Source organism: Engystomops pustulosus, chromosome 7 (genome assembly GCF_040894005.1).
Source record: "Engystomops pustulosus chromosome 7, aEngPut4.maternal, whole genome shotgun sequence".
Lineage (NCBI taxonomy): Eukaryota > Metazoa > Chordata > Amphibia > Anura > Leptodactylidae > Engystomops > Engystomops pustulosus.
In genome coordinates, this window is record NC_092417.1 from 4924768 (window position 1) to 4946491 (window position 21724).

General features: G+C 47.2%; 1 protein-coding gene across 1 annotated transcript in view; it reads right to left on the reverse strand.

Annotated features, from left to right (window-relative positions):
- The window catches only part of LOC140069148 (NACHT, LRR and PYD domains-containing protein 12-like), an 82645-nt gene that overhangs the window by 54708 nt on the left and 6213 nt on the right, over nt 1-21724 (reverse strand). Inside the window, exons 2-4 of the mRNA XM_072114522.1 lie at nt 16943-16993; nt 7569-7732; nt 1654-1825 (exon numbers count right to left, since the gene is read on the reverse strand). Of these exons, the coding sequence (XP_071970623.1) occupies nt 1654-1825; nt 7569-7732; nt 16943-16967 (361 nt within the window). The 5' untranslated portion in view covers nt 16968-16993. The remainder of the gene's footprint in view (nt 1-1653; nt 1826-7568; nt 7733-16942; nt 16994-21724) is intronic.

A 21724-nucleotide genomic window follows, 5' to 3' on the forward strand; every position in this document is an offset into this window, starting at 1 on the left:
TTTAGTAGGCATTTATTGATGGTGCGCCTTATACTCTGGTGCGCCTTATAGTCCGAAAAATACGGTACAACTAGAAAGATTTATCATCCAGCGGCAAACACCTTAATAAATCTGAACAGATTAACACCGTCTCACAAATCTTATTTTAAGATACTTTTGGAGAATCTGTGCCATCTTTGTCCATGGGGCTTGTACAGATGCAGCGCAGGTTTTCATGCAGTTTGCCAAGAGCTTCTCTGTCCCTGAAATAGCATGATCCGGCCATGAACGTCAATCTAGATCAGGGGTGCACAACCTTTTTTGTCCCAAGGGTCGCATTGTCATAACGCTACCCTTCAGGGGGCCGCACTATTAACCAAAACCCAAGATGCACCAAAAACCATAATACAGAGTAAATGCACCACTAGTGTATAATACTGCATTAGTAATAAGTAACTTAGACCTCAGAGCAGACTATAATACAGCGCACCAACAAGACCATAATAATGATGGTGGAAATTGTCTGAACCCATGCAGCAGGTAATTGTGAATAAGAATATTACAAGAATATAACTACTATAATACTGCCCCCTATGTACAAGAATATAACTACTATAATACTGCCCTCTATGTACAAGAATATAACTACTATAATACTGCCCCCTATGTACAGGAATATAACTACTATAATACTGCCCCCTATTTACAGGAATATAACTACTATAATACTGCCCCCTATGTACAAGAATATAACTACTATAATACTGCCCCCTATGTACAAGAATAGAACTACTATAATACTGCCCCCTATGTACAAGAATATAACTATTATAATACTGCCCCCTATGTACAAGAATATAACTATTATAATACTGCCCCCTATGTACAGGAATAGAACTACTATAATACTGCCCCCTATGTACAGGAATATTACTACTATAATACTGCCCCCTATGTACAGGAATATAACTACTATAATACTGCCCCCTATGTACAAGAATATAACTATTATAATACTGCCCCCTATGTACAAGAATATAACTACTATAATACTGCCCCCTATGTACAGGGATATAACTACTATACTACTGCCCCCTATGTACAGGAATATAACTACTATAATACTGCCCCCTATGTACAGGAATATAACTACTATAATACTGCCCCTATGTACAAGAATATAACTACTATAATACTGCCCCCTATGTACAAGAATATAACTACTATAATACTGCCCCCTATGTACAGGAATATAACTACTATAATACTGCCCCCTATGTACAGGAATATAACTACTATAATACTGTCCCCTATGTACAGGAATACAACTACTATAATACTGCCCCCTATGTACAGGAATATAACTACTATAATACGGCCCCCTATGTACAAGGATATAACTACTATAATACTGCCCCCTATGTACAAGAATATAACTACTATAATACTGTCCCCTATGTACAGGGATATAACTACTATAATACTGCTCCCTATGTACAGGGATATAACTACTATAATACTGCCCCCTATGTACAGGAATATAACTACTATAATACTGCCCCCTATGTACAAGAATATAACTACTATAATACTGCCCCCTATTGTAATACCTGTTGTAAACTGGTATTTATCTAGCTACATTGTATAACAGTTATATATAAGTTACAATGTTACCTCTGTGGCCGAGCTCCTCCAGTACAGCGTCCAGGACCGGGGAACCGTGATCCTTCCGTAATACATGAAGACTGACCCACAATGTTATCACAGCTTCTGCTCCTCTCCCGAAAATCTCCTGGAGTAAAGTCCGGGCCAAGGTTTTTCTATCATGGCCTAAATTCAGATATTTCTAAAACACAAGAAATATTCAGATATTTCATGTCAGTCTTCTGCGCCAATACTGTAATTCCTCAGGCAGGGGAAGCAGCGATTCCTTGTTTCATCGATGGAAACAATGCAAAGCAATGGGAGTGTGACACGGGACTCTGCAGCTTACGTGATTATGGGCCCTTAGGCCTCTCACACGAGCGAGTGCAGACAGTGAAAAACGCTCCGTGTGCTTGAGGGATCTCCCGACCGGATCCTATGACCCCTGGGGCACTCAGTAGTAATAAGAAACTCTTAGAGCGTCTTGGGTATTGAAGACTGGAGAGGACTAAAGCTCCAATATTCAGAGTTCTCTCTACTACAGGGGACGTTATGTGTTTATCAAAAATTTTATATAATATAAAAAAAAAAACATACAATCCCAACATCGGCATAACATGAATCAAAATACTGCTAGTTATTGTCAGGCATTTCTAATATCTATATGTCGCTATATGGACCAGTCTATACTGTATTATCACATTCTTTTGCTTCCGAACTGTTATACAGGTAAAGGTAAATAACGATCCTCTGTGTAATAAAGAGGGGAACTCGCAGACGATGCCTCTTACACGCCTTCAGCCTCCATTGTCTGCTCCGCTTACTCCATTGCCAGTACCGAGCTCCATTTAGAAGATTTCTCTTCCACCATGGATATTATCAGTGGTGACGTTCCAAGCAATAAATATAATAATTGTTATATACACTCACCGGCCACTTTATTAGGTACACCTGTCCAACTGCTCGTTAACACTTAATTTCTAATCAGCCAATCACATGGCGGCAGTGCATTTAGGCATGTAGACATGGTCAAGACAATCTCCTGCAGTTCTCCCGAGCATCAGTATGGGGAAGAAAGGTGATTTGTGGCCTGTGAACGTGGCATGGTTGTTGGTGCCAGAAGGGCTGGTCTGAGTATTTCAGAAACTGCTGATCTACTGGGATTTTCACGCACAACCATCTCTAGGGTTTACAGAGAATGGTCCGAAAAAGAAAAAACATCCAGTGAGCGGCAGTTCTGTGGGCGGAAATGCCTTGTTGATGCCAGAGGTCAGAGGAGAATGGGCAGACTGGTTCGAGCTGATAGAAAGGCAACAGTGACTCAAATCGCCACCCGTTACAACCAAGGTAGGCAGAAGAGCATCTCTGAACGCACAGTACGTCCAACTTTGAGGCAGATGGGCTACAGCAGCAGAAGACCACAGCGGGCGCCACTCCTTTCAGCTAAGAACAGGAAACTGAGGCTACAATTTGCGCAAGCTCATCGAAATTGGACAGTAGAAGATTGGAAAAACGTTGCCTGGTCTGATGAGTCTCGATTTCTGCTGCGACTTTCGGATGGTAGGGTCAGAATTTGGCGTGAAACATGAAAGCATGGATCCATCCTGCCTTGTATCAGCGGGTCAGGCTGGTGGTGGTGGTGTCATGGTGTCTTTGGGCCCCTTGGTACAACGCCACAGCCTACCTGAGTATTGTTGCTGACCATGTCCATCCCTTTATGAGCACAATGTCCCCTGTGACATCTGATGGCTACTTTCAGCAGGATAATGCGCCATGTCATAAAGCTGGAATCATCTCAGACTGGTTTCTTGAACATGACAATGAGGTCACTGGACACAAATGGCCTCCACAGTCACCAGATCTCAATCCAATAGAGCATCTTTGGGATGTGGTGGAACAGGAGATTCGCATCATGGATGTGCAGCCGACAAATCTGCGGCAACTGTGTGATGCCATCATGTCACTATGGAGCAAAATCTCTGAGGAGCTTCCAGCACCTTGTTGTATCTATGCCACGAAGAATTGAGGCAGTTCTGAAGGCAAAAGGGGGTCCAACCCGTTACTAGCATGGTGTACCTAATAAAGTGGCCAGTGAGTGTAAGTGATCAGAACAGCATCTAGGTGGCCAATATTTGGCTAGGATCTTGACAGTGTATAACATTCTTTAGTTAGGCGCATTTTGGAGGTTCTCCCTCCTTTCTCAATAGCTACATTTCTGGCTGCATATTGTCTTCGTTTATACCTATTCTGGGCAAAAAGGATAAAGGAATTTTGGCACATATGAAAGCTAAACTGGATTCTACATATTTCATAGAGGTGACAATAGTAAAACATACAGACATATATCTATCTAAAATAAACAATATTTAAAAAGGAAAGTATATACAAATATATATAAAAAAAAACATGTACAAAATTACTGCCTGCACTCGTAGTGGTGGCACATCAAGTGCCACATACCGTCGGCTACAATGTGTTCCATCCTATTTATTGTCACGAGTCCTCCTGCGACCCATGCCCCTTGCGTCAGCAGCAGTCCTCGCGCTCCACTGCACGCGCCCCCGCCCTCCGGCTCTCTAAGATTTAAAGGGCCAGCGCATCAATGAGTGGCGCTGGCCGGCCGCCTTCTCTGTTAAATGGTCAGCCCCTTCCTGCGTCCCCAGCCGGATCTTTGAGCCTTGTGCCTTAGAGAAAGCTTGTCTCCCATTCCCAGTGCGTTTAGTGTAATTTCCTGTTGTGACTTTGCTCCTCTGCTGCCAGCCCTGACCTTCTGCTTTGTTCCTGACTCCGATCCTATACCGCCTGTCTTGACCTCCAGCCTGTCCACGACTCCATCTCAGCCTTATGATTCTGTCCCTCACCTTAGCCACCACTGCAAAGTCGCACCTGTCGTGGTTTCCTGCCGCAACAAGTTCAACCCACTTTGTGGCAGGCTCTGGTGAAAAGCAGGTGCCAACATGGGGAGAGAAAAAGAACTGGACCGCACATCCACACATCACACAATGATCTAATGCCGCTAGGCTACATTATATAACGAACTCGAGGTTCTTAGTTACATTTTGATCAAATTGTATAAGCCCACCAACCACTTCACGGTGACCTCTTTATGGTGGGTCCCTACGCTATTTTGTGCAGCATCACATGGCGTCCACCCCCGCTGCAGCACAGCGCCGGCAGGGACCAAGACCCGGTTGCCCCCCAGTACCCACACTGGCGGGCATAGCCCCCATGGCTCCGGGCCCAGGCCCCCACCAGCACCGCACCACAGAAGCGGCGGACGCCATGCAACACCGCACCATGTGAACAGGAAAAAAGGCTCACCATGTGTGAACAGGTGTAAAACTCACCGTTCCACGTGGTCTCAGACACTGGCTGAGAGGAAGTAGGCGGCCCCTAAATGCAGTCTCCTGCTAATTTAAAAACACCTGGGTCGAATGGGGCGGAGTGCTGGTACCAGGAAAAACAAAATAAATGAAGGGATAGAATGTACTAAACCAACATGGGGAGAGAAAAAGAACTGGACCGCACATCCACACATCACACAATGATCTAATGCCGCTAGGCTACATTATATAACGAACTCGAGGTTCTTAGTTACATTTTGGTGAAAAGCAGGTGCCATTTAGACTCCGCTCCCAGGTGTCGGCTTATGTCATCGCTGATATCACCACCATCATGTCCCAGCAGTCTTAGCAGATTGCCATGTAAGGCCAACAACTTGATCAGCTCACCACCATCAGGCTGTATAGGCTGTTCCTATAGTTTCAACTAGTATATAGGCAGCCTGCCCCTCCTGTATTATATAGCCAGTCTGCCCCACTGTAGTATATAGCCAGCCCCCCCCCCCCTTGTAGTATATAGCCAACCAGGGCTGATTCTAGCCTTTTTGCTGCCTGAGGCGAAAATTCAAATAGCGCCCCCCCCCCCCCAATGCTGTATACACAGGCCTATTTAAATGTTTATTTCCACACTCTTTGTATATAGACAATCACTCACACAATTACCCATATGCATCAATTGTTTACCTCCTGAGATCAGTATTTTAAATAAAATTTTTGAACAAATAGTTATAACACAAAAATGACTTAATAAATAACATTCGCCATATGTCTGCTTTGCGTTGGCAACATTTTTAAAAATTCTTTTGTATCTGTAGGATGGTAGAAGTTTAGTAGATATTTTTATGAAAATGTCCAAATTCATTTTATTAAGGGCAATTTCAAGTGATTTCAATGGACCTAAACAACAGATACAAACACATAAATTACACCATTTAAGAAACTACACCTTCAATTATTCAAAATGTCTTTAAGGAGCTTTATAAACCCTTAAGGTTTTCTTCAAAGTTAAATCAAAATGTAGAGGAGGGCACAGATGGGAGAGGTATGCAGCGAAGGGGTTAATTGTGTGTGGTGTGCAGGTGATTTATAGTCTGGAGGGTCTGTGAAGGAAAATGAGGAGATAGGATACTGATAAGGTGAGCTCAGCCAGGGAATGCTACTTTCTTCTGGGATTTGTCTGTCTGTACTAAATGACCAGTCACAGCAATCGCTGCATATTGTCAGAGTGACAGAAGTCATGACGTTCCACAATGTCATGGTGGCTCTTTGCACTGCTGCCCATAACGTTGGGGTCTACGTCATGGTGGCTTGAGGGGTTAATTGTCTGCTAGCTAAAAGGATCCTAACTAAAATAGTATATGACCTGTGCAGGGGGGAGCAGAGAGAAGCTAGCAGGAACTTCTGCTGGGTGATAGATCAGGTCACGAGCTGCCTCCTAAATCATCCAGGCTGCCATTCTGCCGCCTCTGATGTCCGCCGCCTGAAACAAGACTTTCATCCTGCCTCATGGCAGATGCGGCCCTGTAGCCAACCCATAGTATATAGCCAGCCTGCCCCTCCCCTGTACTATATAGTCAATCTGCCCCCCCCGGAAGTATATAGCCAGCCTGCCTCCCCCCCCAGTATATAGTCAGCCTGCCCCCCTGTAGTATATAGACAGCCCCCCTGTAGTATATTACAAGCTCCCCCTGGAGTATATAGTCATCCTGCCACCCCTGTAGCATATAATAAGCTCCCTCCTGGAGGATATAGTCAGCCTTCCCCCCTTGAGGATATAGTCAGCCTGTCCCCCCTGGAGGATATAGTCAGCCTGTCCCCCCTGGAGGATATAGTCAGCCTGTCCCCCCTGGAGGATATAGTCAGCCTGTCCCCCGGAAGTATATAGCCAGCCTGCCTCCCCCAGTATATAGTCAGCCTGCCTCCCTGTAGTATATAGACAGTCCCCCTGTAGTATATTACAAGCTCTCCCCGGAGTATATAGTCATCCTACCACCCCTGTATTATATAGCCAGTCTGCCCCACTGTAGTATATAGCCAGCCCCCCTTGTAGTATATAGCCAACCCATAGTATATAGCCAGCCTGCCACCCCTGTAGCATATAATAAGCTCCCTCCTGGAGGATATAGTCAGCCTGTCCCCCCTTGAGGATATAGTCAGCCTGCCCCCCTGGAGGATATGGTCAGCCTGTCCCCCCTGGAGGATAAAGTCAGCCTGCCCCCCTGGAGTATATAGTCAGCCTGCCCCCCTGGAGGATAAAGTCAGCCTGCCCCCCTGGAGTATATAGTCAGCCTGCCCCCCTGGAGTATATAGTCAGCCTGCCCCCCTGGAGGATATAGTCAGCCTGCCCCCCTGGAGGATATAGCCAGCCTCCCCCGCCCTGAAGTATATAGCCAGCCCTCCCCCTGTGGTATATAGCCAGCCACCCCCCCCCCCCCCGATCCCCTGGAGGATATAGCCAGTCTTCCCCCGTATGATATAGTCAGCCTGCCCCTCCTTCATAAATTCAGATTGATTAATTTTTTTTTTTCAAATTGTCAAATTGGTCAAATTGAACTTTTGCAAACATCAGTCTTCACACGACACAGGCACATCATGTCCTCTCACCTCCAGACCTGGGATATTTCGGGAGATCAGCTCATGTAGAAGTGATGAAGATCTCCAGTTCTCCACAATGTAGAGCAGATCCTCCTGGAAATATTCATATGTCATCCTCAGGACATGATGTGGATAGTGACAAAGCTGCTGGTAAAACTTCTGGGTCTCAGCATCTGGAAGGGAAGAGACACAAGGATGAAATCTTCCAGGACATGACATTGTGTGGAGAATAATACTATCCGACCTGTATAGAAGGAGTCACTAGTATAAACTACAACCCCAGGAGTCTACCCCAAACTCACCCCTAGGTCTGGTAACATTGAAGGGCTGGTTTGGATTCTGGGTGGGGACTTGGCAGCACAATGAAGTATGCTGACTGTAGTTTTATAGAACCAGGAAAGTGTCTCCAGCTCATCCTGGATCGTTTCCTAGAGGACTTGGACCTTTCCTCCTCACCAGATAAGAATTCCAGAAGTTATTAATGATTATTATATACATAACTGCATCTCCAGGGGAACCTTCTTACTTGTACAATACCAAAGGCTGAATATGAATAATAGTTTCTATCGTTTTCTAGTAAGAAATGTTGCGCCGGATGTGGTTTTCAGATGTTCCAGGATTGTGACTGAGCTTTCTCTTATCACATCCAACATTCTCGGTTTCCTATAGAATTGGAGATGTCTCATAGCTAAACGTTTACAGTGTGTAGAACCACAGTAGGAAAGTCCCTGTGGTTGTGTAAATATTTGGTCCCGTTTTTTCTGTATTGGAATCAGATGATTTTACGAAACAGGACTTTGTGCTTCCTGGAGCATCAGGTCCATTCACAACCTAGTGCTGCCCTTTTCTGCCTCTCTATAGACGTCTTCAGGACTGCATGTAGGATGGGAGGTAATGATGTAGACTAGAGATGAGCGAACACACTCGTCTGAGCTTGATGCTGGTTGGAGCATTAGCGTACTCGTAACTGTTCGTTGCTCGGACGAATACTTCACCCGCTCGAGAAAATGGCATCTCCCGCCGTTTTGCTTTTTGGCGGCCAGAAACAGAGCCAATCACAAGCCAGGAGACTCTGCACTCCACCCAGCATGACGTGGTACCCTTACACGTAGATAGCAGTGGTTGGCTGGCCAGATCAGGTGACCCTGGAATAGACTAGCCGCTGCCCGCGCTGCTCGGATCATTCTCTGTCTGGATGCTGCTAGGGAGAGAGCTGCTGCTGGTCAGGGAAAGCGTTAGGCTGTTCTATTAGCTTACTGTTAGGCAGGAGTGATTCTACAACAACCCAACAGCCCTTCTTAGGGCTACAATAACGTTATACTTTTTTTTTTTTTATTTGCAACTAGTACCATATTGTGAGGAATTTGCAGGGGGACTTGCGAACGTTCTATTTAGCTCTTAGTGACACACATATCCACCTCAAACACCAAAGTGGGACAATTTATTAGGGGTTTGATTGAATTAGGAACAGTCTGCTGATTTTTTTTTTTACTTTTTTTTTTTTTTCAAAACTAAAAGTCATCACAGGCACAGGACAAAATCCAGTTGTGTGCTGTCAGTGTAGGTTACAAACTAGCCATAGCAATCATCATCATCTTCTGTGGTTGCTGTGTGATTTCTTCTGATCGTTTTGTAAAAAAAAAAAAAAAATACAAAAACATTAAAAAAAACACAAAAGTTTTTTACAGTTTACACTTTAATTTTGAAAATGTTGAACCCGAGGGCTAGGGGTAGAGGACAAGGGCGTCAAACTACTGCAGGGGTCAGAGGCCGTGGTCCTGGGCGGGGTGAGACACCACCTGCTGATGAGGGAGCAGGGGAACGCCGTAGAGCTACACTCCCTAGTTTCATCATGTCTCAAGTTACTGAGACTCGTGGTAGAGCACTGTTGAGGCCAGAACAGTGCGAAGAGGTGATGTCGTGGATTGCCGACAATGCTTCGAGCAATTTGTCCACCAGTCAGTCTTCCACGCAGTCCACCCATGTCACCGAAATCAGCACTCCTCCAGCTCCTCCACCTCAGCCTCCTCCCCCCCAGTCTGCCCCCTACCAGGAAAATTTGGCATTTGAACCGGCATACTCTGAGGAACTGTTTTCTGGACCCTTCCCAGAGTCACAAACCACTTGTCCGGTTGCTGCTAAGCTCTTTCCCAATGCCCAGGTTTTCCATCGCTCGCAGTCTGTGGGTCATGACGACATTGTTGACGTAGTGGAAGAAGTGTGTAAAGAGGTGTCAGACGATGAGGAGACACCGTTGTCAGACAGTGGTGAAGTTGTTGTCGGGGCAGGAAGTCCAAGGGGGGAGCAGACTGAGGGATCGGAGGATGATGAGGTGACAGTCCCAAGCTAGGTTGATAGGCCGGGTGAACACGGTGCTTCTGAGACGGAGGCGAGTCCTCGACGAGAACATGTTGGAAGAGGCAGTGGTGGGGCCAGACGGAGAGGCAGGGCCAGAGCTGGTGCATCAATGCCAAATGTTTCACGTAGTGAAGCTCCCATGGCGAGGGCTAGATTTTCGGAAGTCTGGAGGTTCTTTAAAGAAACACCGGATGACCGACGGACTGTGGTGTGCAACCTGTGCCAAACCAGGATCAGCAGGGGTTCCACCACTACTAGCTTAACTACCACCAGTATGCGAAGGCATATGAATGCTAAACACCCCACTCAATGGCACCAAGGCCGTTCACCTCAGGCCGGGCACACCACTGCTCCTTCCCCTGTGTCATCTGCTAGTCAGCCCCCTGCCCAGGACCCCGGCCCAAACACCTCCCGTGCGAAAACCGCACCTTCGCCTCCACGATCCTCCACAGCATCCACCAATGTCTCCATGCGCAGCGTTCAGCTGTCTATACCCCAGACGCTGGAGCGCAAGAAGAAATACAGTGCAACCCACCCACACGCCCAAGCCCTCAATGTCCACATCTCCAAATTACTTAGCCTGGAGATGCTGCCCTATAGGCTGGTAGAGACCGAGGCCTTTCGCAACCTCATGGCGGCGGCCGCCCCTCGTTATTCGGTCCCCAGCCGCCACTACTTTTCCCGATGTGCTGTCCCAGCCCTGCACCAGCACGTGTCAGACAACATCATCCGTGCCCTGAGCAACGCCATTTCTGACAAGGTCCACCTGACCACGGACACGTGGACGAGTGCTGCCGAGCAGGGCCACTAAATATTGCTAACGGCACATTGGGTTAAGTTGGTGGAGGCTGGGACCGAGTCTGACCCTGGGGCTGGTCATATACTGCCGACGACTAGGATTGCGGGGCCTACCTCAGTCCAGGTCTCTCAGGCCTACTATGCCTACTCCTCCCCCAACCCCTCCCCCACCTCCGAATTACCATCCGTGGGCATGGCGCCATCAGTCGGTAGCTCTAGGCACAGCAGCAGTGCCGTCGCTAAGCGACAGCGGGCGGTGCTCAAACTGCTGAGTCTAGGCGATAAAAGGCACACCGCGCAAGAGCTATTACAGGGCATCACCGCGCAGACTGATTTGTGGCTGGCACCGCTGAACCTGAAGCCAGGCATGGTTGTGTGTGACAACGGCCGTAACCTGGTGGCGGCTCTGCAACTCGGCAGACTGACACATGTGCCATGCCTGGCCCATGTGTTAAATCTCATAGTTCAGCAGTTCTTCAAGACGTACCCCAATCTGTCTGAATTTCTCACGAAGGTGCGCCGCATCTGTGCGCATTTCAGGAAGTCCAGCAGAGATGCTGCCACTCTTAGGGCAGCGCAGCGCCGCCTCCAACTGCCCGCTCACCGGCTGTTGTGCGACGTGCCCTCCCTGGAGAGGAAAGGAGTGTGAGAATGCATGAATACCAGCAGGCCCTGGTGCACAAGCTGAAACAGTATTTCCCTTCTGACAGCGCTAGCGGCAGAGTGCGTACTTCTGCGGGACAAGTAGCGAGGGAGAGTAGGCGAGCAGGCAGCTTGTCCAGCACTGGCAAGGGTACGCTTTACAAGGCCTTTGCCAGTTTTATGTCACCCCAGCAAGACACTGTCACCTGTCCCCAGTCTCGGCAGAGTAGGGCTGATCTTTACAGAAAGATGGTGAGGGAGTACGTAGCTGACCATACCATCGTCCTAAATGATCACACAGCTCCCTACAACTACTGGGTTTCAAAGCTGGACATGTGGCACGAACTGGCGCTGTACGCCTTGGAGGTTCTTGCCTGCCCTGCCGCTAGCGTGTTGTCCGAGCGGGTTTTTAGTGCAGCTGGTGGCATCATCACCGATAAGCGTACACGCCTGTCGACTGACAGCGCTGACAGGCTGACGCTTATCAAGATGAATAAAGCCTGGATTTCTCATAATTTCCAATCTCCACCAGGTGAAGGAAGCTCAACCTGAATAATGTATGCACTCCTCCTCCTCATTGTCCTCCTCCTCCTCTTTGTACACTAAAGCAGAGAAACTGGCTATCTTTTGCCAGGGCCAACTGGCTCTAGCTATAGTACTCTATGTATTTAATTTTTCTGGAGGGCCACCTACCCGGTCCTCTGTTTTAAACAATTTTTGGGAGTGCCACATACAGGTACTCTGTGTATTTAATTTTTCAGGAGGACCACCTACCTGCTCCTCTGGTTTGAAAACTTTTTGGACTGCCACATACAGGCACTATCCAAATTTAATTGTCTCCATAGCAGCCTCCACACGTCGTCTTTATAGCTGCCTCCACAAGTTGTCTCCATTGCTACCTCCACACATCATCTCCATAGATGCCTCCCAAAGTCGTCCATATAGCTGCCTCCATACATCGTCCCCTTAGCAAACGAGCTGTGTCAGGCAGAATTTTGGGTTGTTTTCATGGCTTCCACATCAAACTTGTTAACTTTGTCGCCAACCTGCTGTGTAATCCACAAAATATACTGGCAAACTTTTATCATTTACCGGTATTATTTCAGCGCTTCTTGCGCATCTGTTTACATTCCCCTCACCCACCATAACCAAGACAATTACTTATAAGAACAGTACTACACTTAATCTTATACAAAAGGTTCTTAGAAGTGCTGTTTGTAGCCCCCACCTGCTTTGAAAATTACAAATTGCGCTTCTGGCCCCCAGGCCCATTTTGGGTGGGGAGGAGCCGAGAGACAAGGGCTTGGACAGGCGAAAGCTCGCCTGGCAGGGGATCGCCAGCTCCATCCCAAGATTAGGCAGCCTCAGAGGCATCCATGCATGCTGCCCCTGCTGTTTCCTGTCCATTTTGCCTCCACAGCGTCCACCAATGTCTCCATGTGCAACTTTCAACTCTCTATACCCCAGACACTGGAGCATGAGAGGATATGCAGCACATCATCCCCTTACCAAACGAGCTGTGTCAGGCAGAATTTTCAGGTGTTTCATCAGATACATAATGGAACTTGGCCCATCTGTCGCCACTATGCTGGGATGCCCCATACTGTCGCTCTTAATCATGGAAGTCGTCTCCATGGCTGCCTCCACATGTCGTCCCCTTATCAAACAAGCTGTGTCAGGCTCATTTTTCGGGTGTTTCACCAGATAAGTTATGGAACTTGGTCACTATGTCGCCACCATGCTGTGTTAGACTAAATATCCTGTCAACCTTTTGTTCACATAGGAAATCATTTCAGCGCTTCTTGCTCACCTCCTTTGGTTCCTCTCTGCCGCCTTAACCAGGCAAAATACTGATACATACAGTGGTACACGTTATCCTCGCCAAAAGGAATTTCTTTAAATTGGTTTGAATCCTGAGTCCATTTGGGGTATGTCGCCATGCCACTCTCTAGCCTGCCGCTGCTGCCGCTGCCTCTGCATGCCGTCCCCTATAGAGTCAGGGTCAATTATTGGATGTTTTAGATGCTATCTAGCCTCACTCGGTCACTCTGTCATGGCCATGCTGTTGCCCATAATTTTGGCATAATGGTGCGATTAAGCAGCCTCAGAGGCATCCATGCATGCTGCCCCTGCTGTTTCCTGTCCATTTCCATGGTGTTTCCATCACTTTCTGAGGTTCCCAGGTGCTTGGCCAAGCTTCCCTGTGCAGAGCCTTGGTCCCCTTGAAAAATGCTCGAGTCTCCCATTGCCTTCAATCGGGCTCGTTATTCGAGACGAGCACTCGAGCATTGGGAAAAGTTAGTCTCGAATAACGAGCACCCAAGCATTTTAGTGCTCGCTCATCTCTAATGTAGACCCTCTATAGGTGGATGTGTCAACTGTACTGTTAAATACACATTGAAAAACATATCAGCTTCTTCATGGCAAAAAGTAATTCCCAAGATAGAATCGTTATTGTTAAGATACTCAAATTGCGGTGGCAGATCCATTGGGTTCTATTTTTTCCATGGAGATTGATTCAATTCTGATACATTTATCCAATAACATAGATGGGCAAGGTATTGTTGTCAGGTTCGCTAGGGAGAATGCTGGGACTTCTAGTTCTTCTGGTGGTGCTAGCAGCGTTCTCCGACCCCCGGCGCGTATCCACGCAAACTCCACCTCTCGTCCCGGGCAGCGGCTGCTAAGATCTCGCGCTGACTAGGAGTTTTGTTCGGAACTGCTGGGACATGTGGTACCTCTGCATGGTGCCTGGTTATTCTGCACAATGAGGGGTTAATTCCCAGAAGCTGTCCAGCTGTCCTGTCCTATCAGGTTCTGGAGGTTCTGGATGCATAAGTTGCAGCTTCACTAGTCACCTGTGCCAGTGTGTGAGATCCCTTCATCGCTCGCTCTCTGCATTTGGTTGACTTGCTCTTGTTCTGTATTGTTGTGACCTCGGCTAGTTTTTGACATTGACTTTTTGCTTACTGATTTTGGTCTTGACGTTCCCTCTCGTTGTGACTCCGGCTAGTTTCCAACTCTTTTATGTTTTATGTTTGTCAGTCTGTGTTTCCCTTCCCACACTTATCCAGTGTGTTTCGAGTCTTCAAGTAGTCGCCCCACGGTTTAGCGTGTGGGGGGGATATAGTTAGGGACAGAGGTTGGGGCGAGCTCGGGGCACACTATCCCCTGTTTTCTGTGTTACCCAACCCTAACAATTGTAAGATGGTGTTTCGGTATATTTAACCTCTATATATGTAATGTGAATTGGTGTTTGTCAACATAGATATCCATTCTGCATCTGCTTATGGTATACTTATAAGGATGTCCATTTGTCTGTCTTCTTATTTCTCTGTTCAGACATGTAGCCACGTTGCAGTATCTGTTTTTATGTCTCAAATGCAACCAAATAGTCTCAACAAAGAATAAAAGAAACCTCCCAGGTTGCATCACACCGGCAGCTGTAACGTGCGGCTAGAATGCCGATCCCCGGGACTGAATTGACATGCCGAGTGTCATTCCGGTTGCACAGAGTTGGGGACGGGCGTTAGAGCCGGTTCACTCTGCGAGCGTGTTGCTAGTCCAACGCATCGCACTCACTCATTTGTAGCTACGAGTAAAGGCGCTTGATGGTCAAGAAATGCATTGGAGAATAAATATATGGCCACTGCCTATGGTATCGCCTTAAAGGGGTTTTCCTCCCATGAAGACAAAATTCTTATATGTCCTCAGGATAACAAAATATCACATTCTCTAATTCACTGATATTAACAAAAAACCCAGCATTATACAGATATAAGTCCCACCTATCTATCTGGCCTGGTGATTACATTTTGGTTTTGCATGTATACATCCATAAACCCCTGACTATGAACGGGCAGATTCCTCTGGCAGGGGGAGGGGCAGGAGGCGGAGACAGAACAGACAAAGGCACTTCCTGTCCAGCAGCAGCTCTTATATAAAGATAAGCTCTGGATCCCAGGGGAGGAGGCAGTGCTGACTGTGTGCTTTATAGGTGAGGTATCAGAGATGAGTGTGTGTCATTGGGGGTCATTTAACTTTAGTCAAGACATCTGTTTTTCTGTTGTGTTTTTTTCCGACTTTTTTGATCTATTTTAGCGGTTGATATTTCCAGCAGCAAAAGTCTAAAGTTTTTCCTATGTCTGGAGATTTTGTGATTTTTTAAACCATAATTTGTGCCAAAATTGCAACTTTTTTATCAGTTCACATCTGCATTTTACAGATATACAAGTCACAACTTTGAATAATTTTTGTGCGGTTCACTTTGCAAGGCGAGTGGAAAAGTCAGAAATTTAGGCGCAAATATATGAAATTTTCCAAAAAGAAGTTGCAAATATAAGAGAAAAAAGAGAGAAAATAAATGACCCCCATTGTGTGAGCTAAAACAGCAAGAATACTGAGTAACATTGTAAGTAAGGGGTTAAAAATTATCTTTATTGTGTAAACATCACGAGGGGTTTGAATTTTGATAATTTTCTTTCATGGACAAACCCCTTTAATAAACAACCGTATATAGTTTAAAGCAAATGAGATCGATGATTTCTATTCATTAATTTTTTCATTTTGGACATAAATTTGAATTTTGTGTTTTAACCCTTTTCCTGCCAGGGGCTTCTGGAAGTGTTGTGTTAAAATTTACCAAACTAAATGGAAATTACAACAAAAAAATTACACCATGCATAAAACCATATATTTTCTCAAAGCAGACGCTTGTTACATCCTCAAAATTGCATTAAGGAGTTTATAGACATTTGTACCGTCATGCGATTTTGATTTAAATACTAACATTTAAAAAAAAAAAAGAATGAAAAACTTACTTTGATGGTCAAAAACAGAAAATAATTGATTTAACACCTCCTAAATGTATTAGATGAACATATGCAGAGTTCATAGATACCTGATATTTTCATAAGAATAAATCATTGTCAAATCACAAAAATGTAATTAACCAAAAATCTGTTTTTCAGCTAGAAATTTTAAGGTGGTCACAACTTGGAGAAAATAGCAATTAAATGCATTAAAAAGTAAAGGCTCCCCTAAAACTTATATATTTTTCAAAACAGACATCCTGGCCATTGTATTTGTCTTGATCAACAGTTGACAGCCCAAACCACCGCCATGCAACTTTGTGTCAAATGCAAATTACCTAAACGTACATTTCTGCACAAAATACACATCAAATCAGAGATTTGCACACAAAAAGGATGCAATAACAACAATTCAAATAATTAGATTAATATACACACCACAATAGTCAACAGATCAAAAAAAAGTGTACACTCCCAAAAGTACTTAGATTTTGCGTGATTTTTACTCTCCGTAATCCACTGTTAAAAAAATATTATGCACAATAAAAAGTGAAAAGCTCCTATTCTGTTAAATGGATTTGTTTTATAAAGCTCGGCTGCCATGTATGGAAAGAAAAAGAAGAAGAAGAAAAAGAAGAAGAAGAAGAAGAAAAAGAAGAAAAAGAAAAAGAAGAAGAAGAAAAAGAAGAAGAAGAAAAAGAAGAAGAAGAAAAAGAAGAAGAAGAAAAAGAAGAAGAAGAAAAAGAAGAAGAAAAAGAAGAAGAAGAATCTTACCATCACTGGGAGATATAATGTTCATCTCTGATCTTCGATTGATAATAAATCCTGGAAGACACAAAACCTTCATTACATTTGGAGGAGACAGAAGATATTTCATCACTTCTTATCTATCTGCAGAAGAACAGGAGGCCGCACAGTGTATACAGAGACCATATAACATGTGACAGGACATATATATATATACAGCAGATAAGAGAGGGGGATATTACCTGGAGGCCGCACAGTGTGGACAGAGACCATATAACATGTGACAGGACATATATATATATACAGCAGATAAGAGAGGGGGATATTACCTGGAGGCCGCACAGTGTGGACAGAGACCATATAACATGTGACAGGACATATATATATATATACAGCAGATAAGAGAGGGGGATATTACCTGGGGGCTGCACAGTGTATACAGAAACCATATAACATGTGACAGGACATATATATATATATATATATACAGCAGATAAGAGAGGGGGATATTACCTGGGGGCTGCACAGTGTATACAGAGACCATATAACATGTGACAGGACATATATATATATACAGCAGATAAGAGAGGGGGATATTACCTGGAGGCTGCACAGTGTATACAGAGACCATATAACATGTGACAGGACATATATATATATATATACAGCAGATAAGAGAGGGGGATATTACCTGGAGGCCGCACAGTGTATACAGAGACCATATAACATGTGACAGGACATATATATATATATACAGCAGATAAGAGAGGGGGATATTACCTGGAGGCCGCACAGTGTATACAGAGACCATATAACATGTGACAGGACATATATATATATATACAGCAGATAAGAGAGGGGGATATTACCTGGGGGCTGCACAGTGTATACAGAGACCATATAACATGTGACAGGACATATATATATACAGCAGATAAGAGAGGGGGATATTACCTGGAGGCCGCACAGTGTGGACAGAGACCATATAACATGTGACAGGACATATATATATATATATATATATATATATATATACAGCAGATAAGAGAGGGGGATATTACCTGGAGGCCGCACAGTGTATACAGAGACCATATAACATGTGACAGGACATATATATATACACAGCAGATAAGAGAGGGGGATATTACCTGGAGGCCGCACAGTGTATACAGAGACCATATAACATGTGACAGGACATATATATATATATATATATATACAGCAGAAAAGAGAGGGGGATATTACCTGGAGACTGCACAGTGTATACAGAGACCATATAACATGTGACAGGACATATATATATATATATATATATATATATATATATACAGCAGAAAAGAGAGGGGGATATTACCTGGAGGCCGCACAGTGTATACAGAGACCATATAACATGTGACAGGACATATATATATATATATACAGCAGATAAGAGAGGGGGATATTACCTGGAGGCTGCACAGTGTATACAGAGACCATATAACATGTGACAGGACATATATATACATATATACAGCAGATAAGAGAGGGGGATATTACCTGGAGGCTGCACAGTGTATACAGAGACCATATAACATGTGACAGGACATATATATATATATACAGCAGATAAGAGAGGGGGATATTACCTGGAGGCTGCACAGTGTGGACAGAGACCATATAACATGTGACAGGACATATATATATATATATACAGCAGATAAGAGAGGGGGATATTACCTGGAGGCTGCACAGTGTATACATAGACCATATAACATGTGACAGGACATATATATATATATATATATATACAGCAGATAAGAGAGGGGGATATTACCTGGAGGCTGCACAGTGTGGACAGAGACCATATAACATGTGACAGGACATATATATATATACAGCAGATAAGAGAGGGGGATATTACCTGGAGGCTGCACAGTGTATACAGAGACCATATAACATGTGACAGGACATATATATATATATATATACAGCAGATAAGAGAGGGGGATATTACCTGGAGGCCGCACAGTGTATACAGAGACCATATAATCACTAGCCCCAAATCAAATAGAGAAGGGGCGGGGGACTGTAGGGGGATTTTATTTAATTTTAATGGATGCAGAAGGAGGCGATTGGCCCCTCTTTTTTGGGCAGTAACTAAAGGAGGTGGGGGGCCGGCTTGCAGAGCCCGCCCCATGGTTTTAAAAGCATTGGGGGCACGTGGGGGGGTCCTCTTTCCTTCTGCCTGGACCAAGCGGCGAGAAGTCAGGACCCTCCTAGCAGTACGCTCTTTTTGCCTACCCTCAAGATGGCATCTTTGGAGGCCCAGGTGCTGGAAAGAGTGGATTCGGAGGGGTATGCATGGCTTGATGCCCTGCTTCAGAAACGCGCGGCTGCATCAGCCGCTCTCCCGCAGCGCGCCCCAGAAGACCACGCATCCGATATGCCGGCCACTACCCTGTCCATCCAGCCCACCCAGTGCTCCTCACCTCACACCATAGAAGAATCTCCGGCTGAAGATGAAGAAGTGATCCCCTGCAGTGTGCCAGCCCTTGGAGAAGAAGTGGAGCAGCTGGATGCCGAGCGCGGGAGGCCCGTGCGAAGAATCCGACCACCAGACCGTCTCAGCCCAGGATCTCCTCCATCAAGCAGGCGGCGTGGCCCGGCACACAAGAAGAAGACTGCAACCCCGGCGCAGTGTTCAGCAACAAGGCCGAAGACCTCAAGGGAACAGCGTGGGACAGACCCTGACGCTTCCCCAGGTAAGCGGCGCAGCGATGCGCCACTTTCCCCGGCCCGCACCCCCCCTTACCACCTCCGGAGGCCTAAGGCCTCGGCCAGGCCTCAGGCCTCGGCCTATATTAACCAACCCGCCCCGACCATACCCACGGCTCCGGCCAGATCCCTGGCCCCGTCCAGGCCCTCGGCGGTGATCCCGGCCAGGCCTGAGGCCAGGCGCCATGCCCCGTTCACGGCCAGGCCTGGGGCCTCGGGTAGGCCTCAGGCCTCGGCCTCAATTAATCCGCCGCCCACCACCGTGCCCCCGGCGTTGTACAATCCCCCGCCCCCCGCAATGCTCCCGGCCGGGCCCCAGGCCACGCGGCATGCCCCGGTCGCGGCCAGGCCTGAGGCCTCGGGTAGGCCTCGGCCTCAGTTAATCTTTCGCCCCCGACCAGGCCTCCGGCCTGGATCAGTCACCCACCCCCCGCGATGCTCCCGGCCGGGCCCCCGTCCACGCGGCATGCCCCGGCCGCGGCCAGGCCTGAGGCCTCGGGTAGGCCTCAGGCCTCGGCCTCAATTAATCCTCCGGCCCCGACCAGGTCTCCGGCCTGGAACAATCCCCCGCCCCCCGCGATTCTCTCGGCCGGGCCCCCGTCCATGCGGCATGCCCCGGCCGCGGCCAGGCCTGAGGCCTCGGGTAGGCCTCAGGCCTCGGCCTCAATTAATCCCCCGGCCCCGACCAGGCCTCCGGCCTGGAGCAAATCTCCGCCCCCGACCATGCTCCCGGTTGTGCCCCAGGCCACGGGCTATGCCCCGTTCCGGGGCAGGCCCGAGGCTCCTGGTAGGCCCCAAGCCCCGGCCTCAATTTATAACCCACCCCCGACCAGGCCCCAGGCCAAATCACACACCCCAGCCTCCCCCAGGCGCAGGCTTGAGACCCAGAGCAGGCCTCAGGCCTCCAACAGGCCCCCAGCTTCCCCCCCCTCCTCCAGGGACAGGCCAGAAGCTTGCACCCCCCATCCCCACCCCCTTTGCAGGTCCCGGTCTCATACCCCCCCTCTCCCAATCCAAGAGGCCCAACGGCCTACCTACCCGCACGGTTCTCCATCCCTAAGCAGGTCCCCCTCCCCCCAGCTCCCTAACTCATTTTATGCCACCCACCATTATGTTGATGGTACACCTCTCCCGGCTGCAGTTCACAGGGATTCCAGGTGTACATCCCCTAGGGACCGTCACGGCAGCTCCTTTAACCCTCAGAGGCCATACCACAGTCATAGGGGCGATACTGGCTCTGAGCTCTCCTCCGCAGGTCACAGCCGCAGAAGACGTCACCGTTACCACTACGACGGGTACCAGAGCTCCTCCTCGTCAGGTTCAAGCGGCCGCTATGCGGCTCGCTTTCACGATCAGACTCACCATTCCCGGGATGCACATCGCCGGTATGGATCGTCTCGCTACCAGCCCAAGCGTTCCAGAAGGGCTTCTAGCCACCGATCACCAAGAGCATCTAGGAGCAGACCATCGCCTCCAGCTTCTCTCCAGTCCAACACCCACGACCAGAGGCCTTCAGCAACGGCCTCACCGAAGACAACGGAAGGAGAACGAAGATCTTCACCTGCTGCCTCAGCCACTCGTCCACCGCAGCTCAACCCATCGGCGCAACCAGCGCAGACGACAGCATCCGGTGAGTTCAGTGGTCTTCCTTCATGGTCGACCATTACCTCTCACAAAGACACAGCAAACATGATCACTTCTGTCAAATCCTTCCTAGCACAGTTAGAGGGTAGCCAGGCTAACCTGGGCGGAGGGGACGCAGGTCAGGTTAGCACCAATCCAGGGGGAGGGGATGCACCTCAGGCTAGCGCTAACCCAGGGTCGGGGATTACTTTTAAGGACACCATGTTCTGCGCAGTTTCCCCCTTAGGTACCTATGTACCGGAGGAGTTAAAAGAAAAAATTAGGAAGGGCGATTATGTGGACATATGGTCCCTGTTAAATGTCGATCATATGACGGTCGACAAAGAACGTTCATTTGAAAAGGGGTCTGACAAAAAACTTAAAGCATCTAGAACCCTAAACAATTGGCTCCAGGCGTTTTCAATCTTAGGT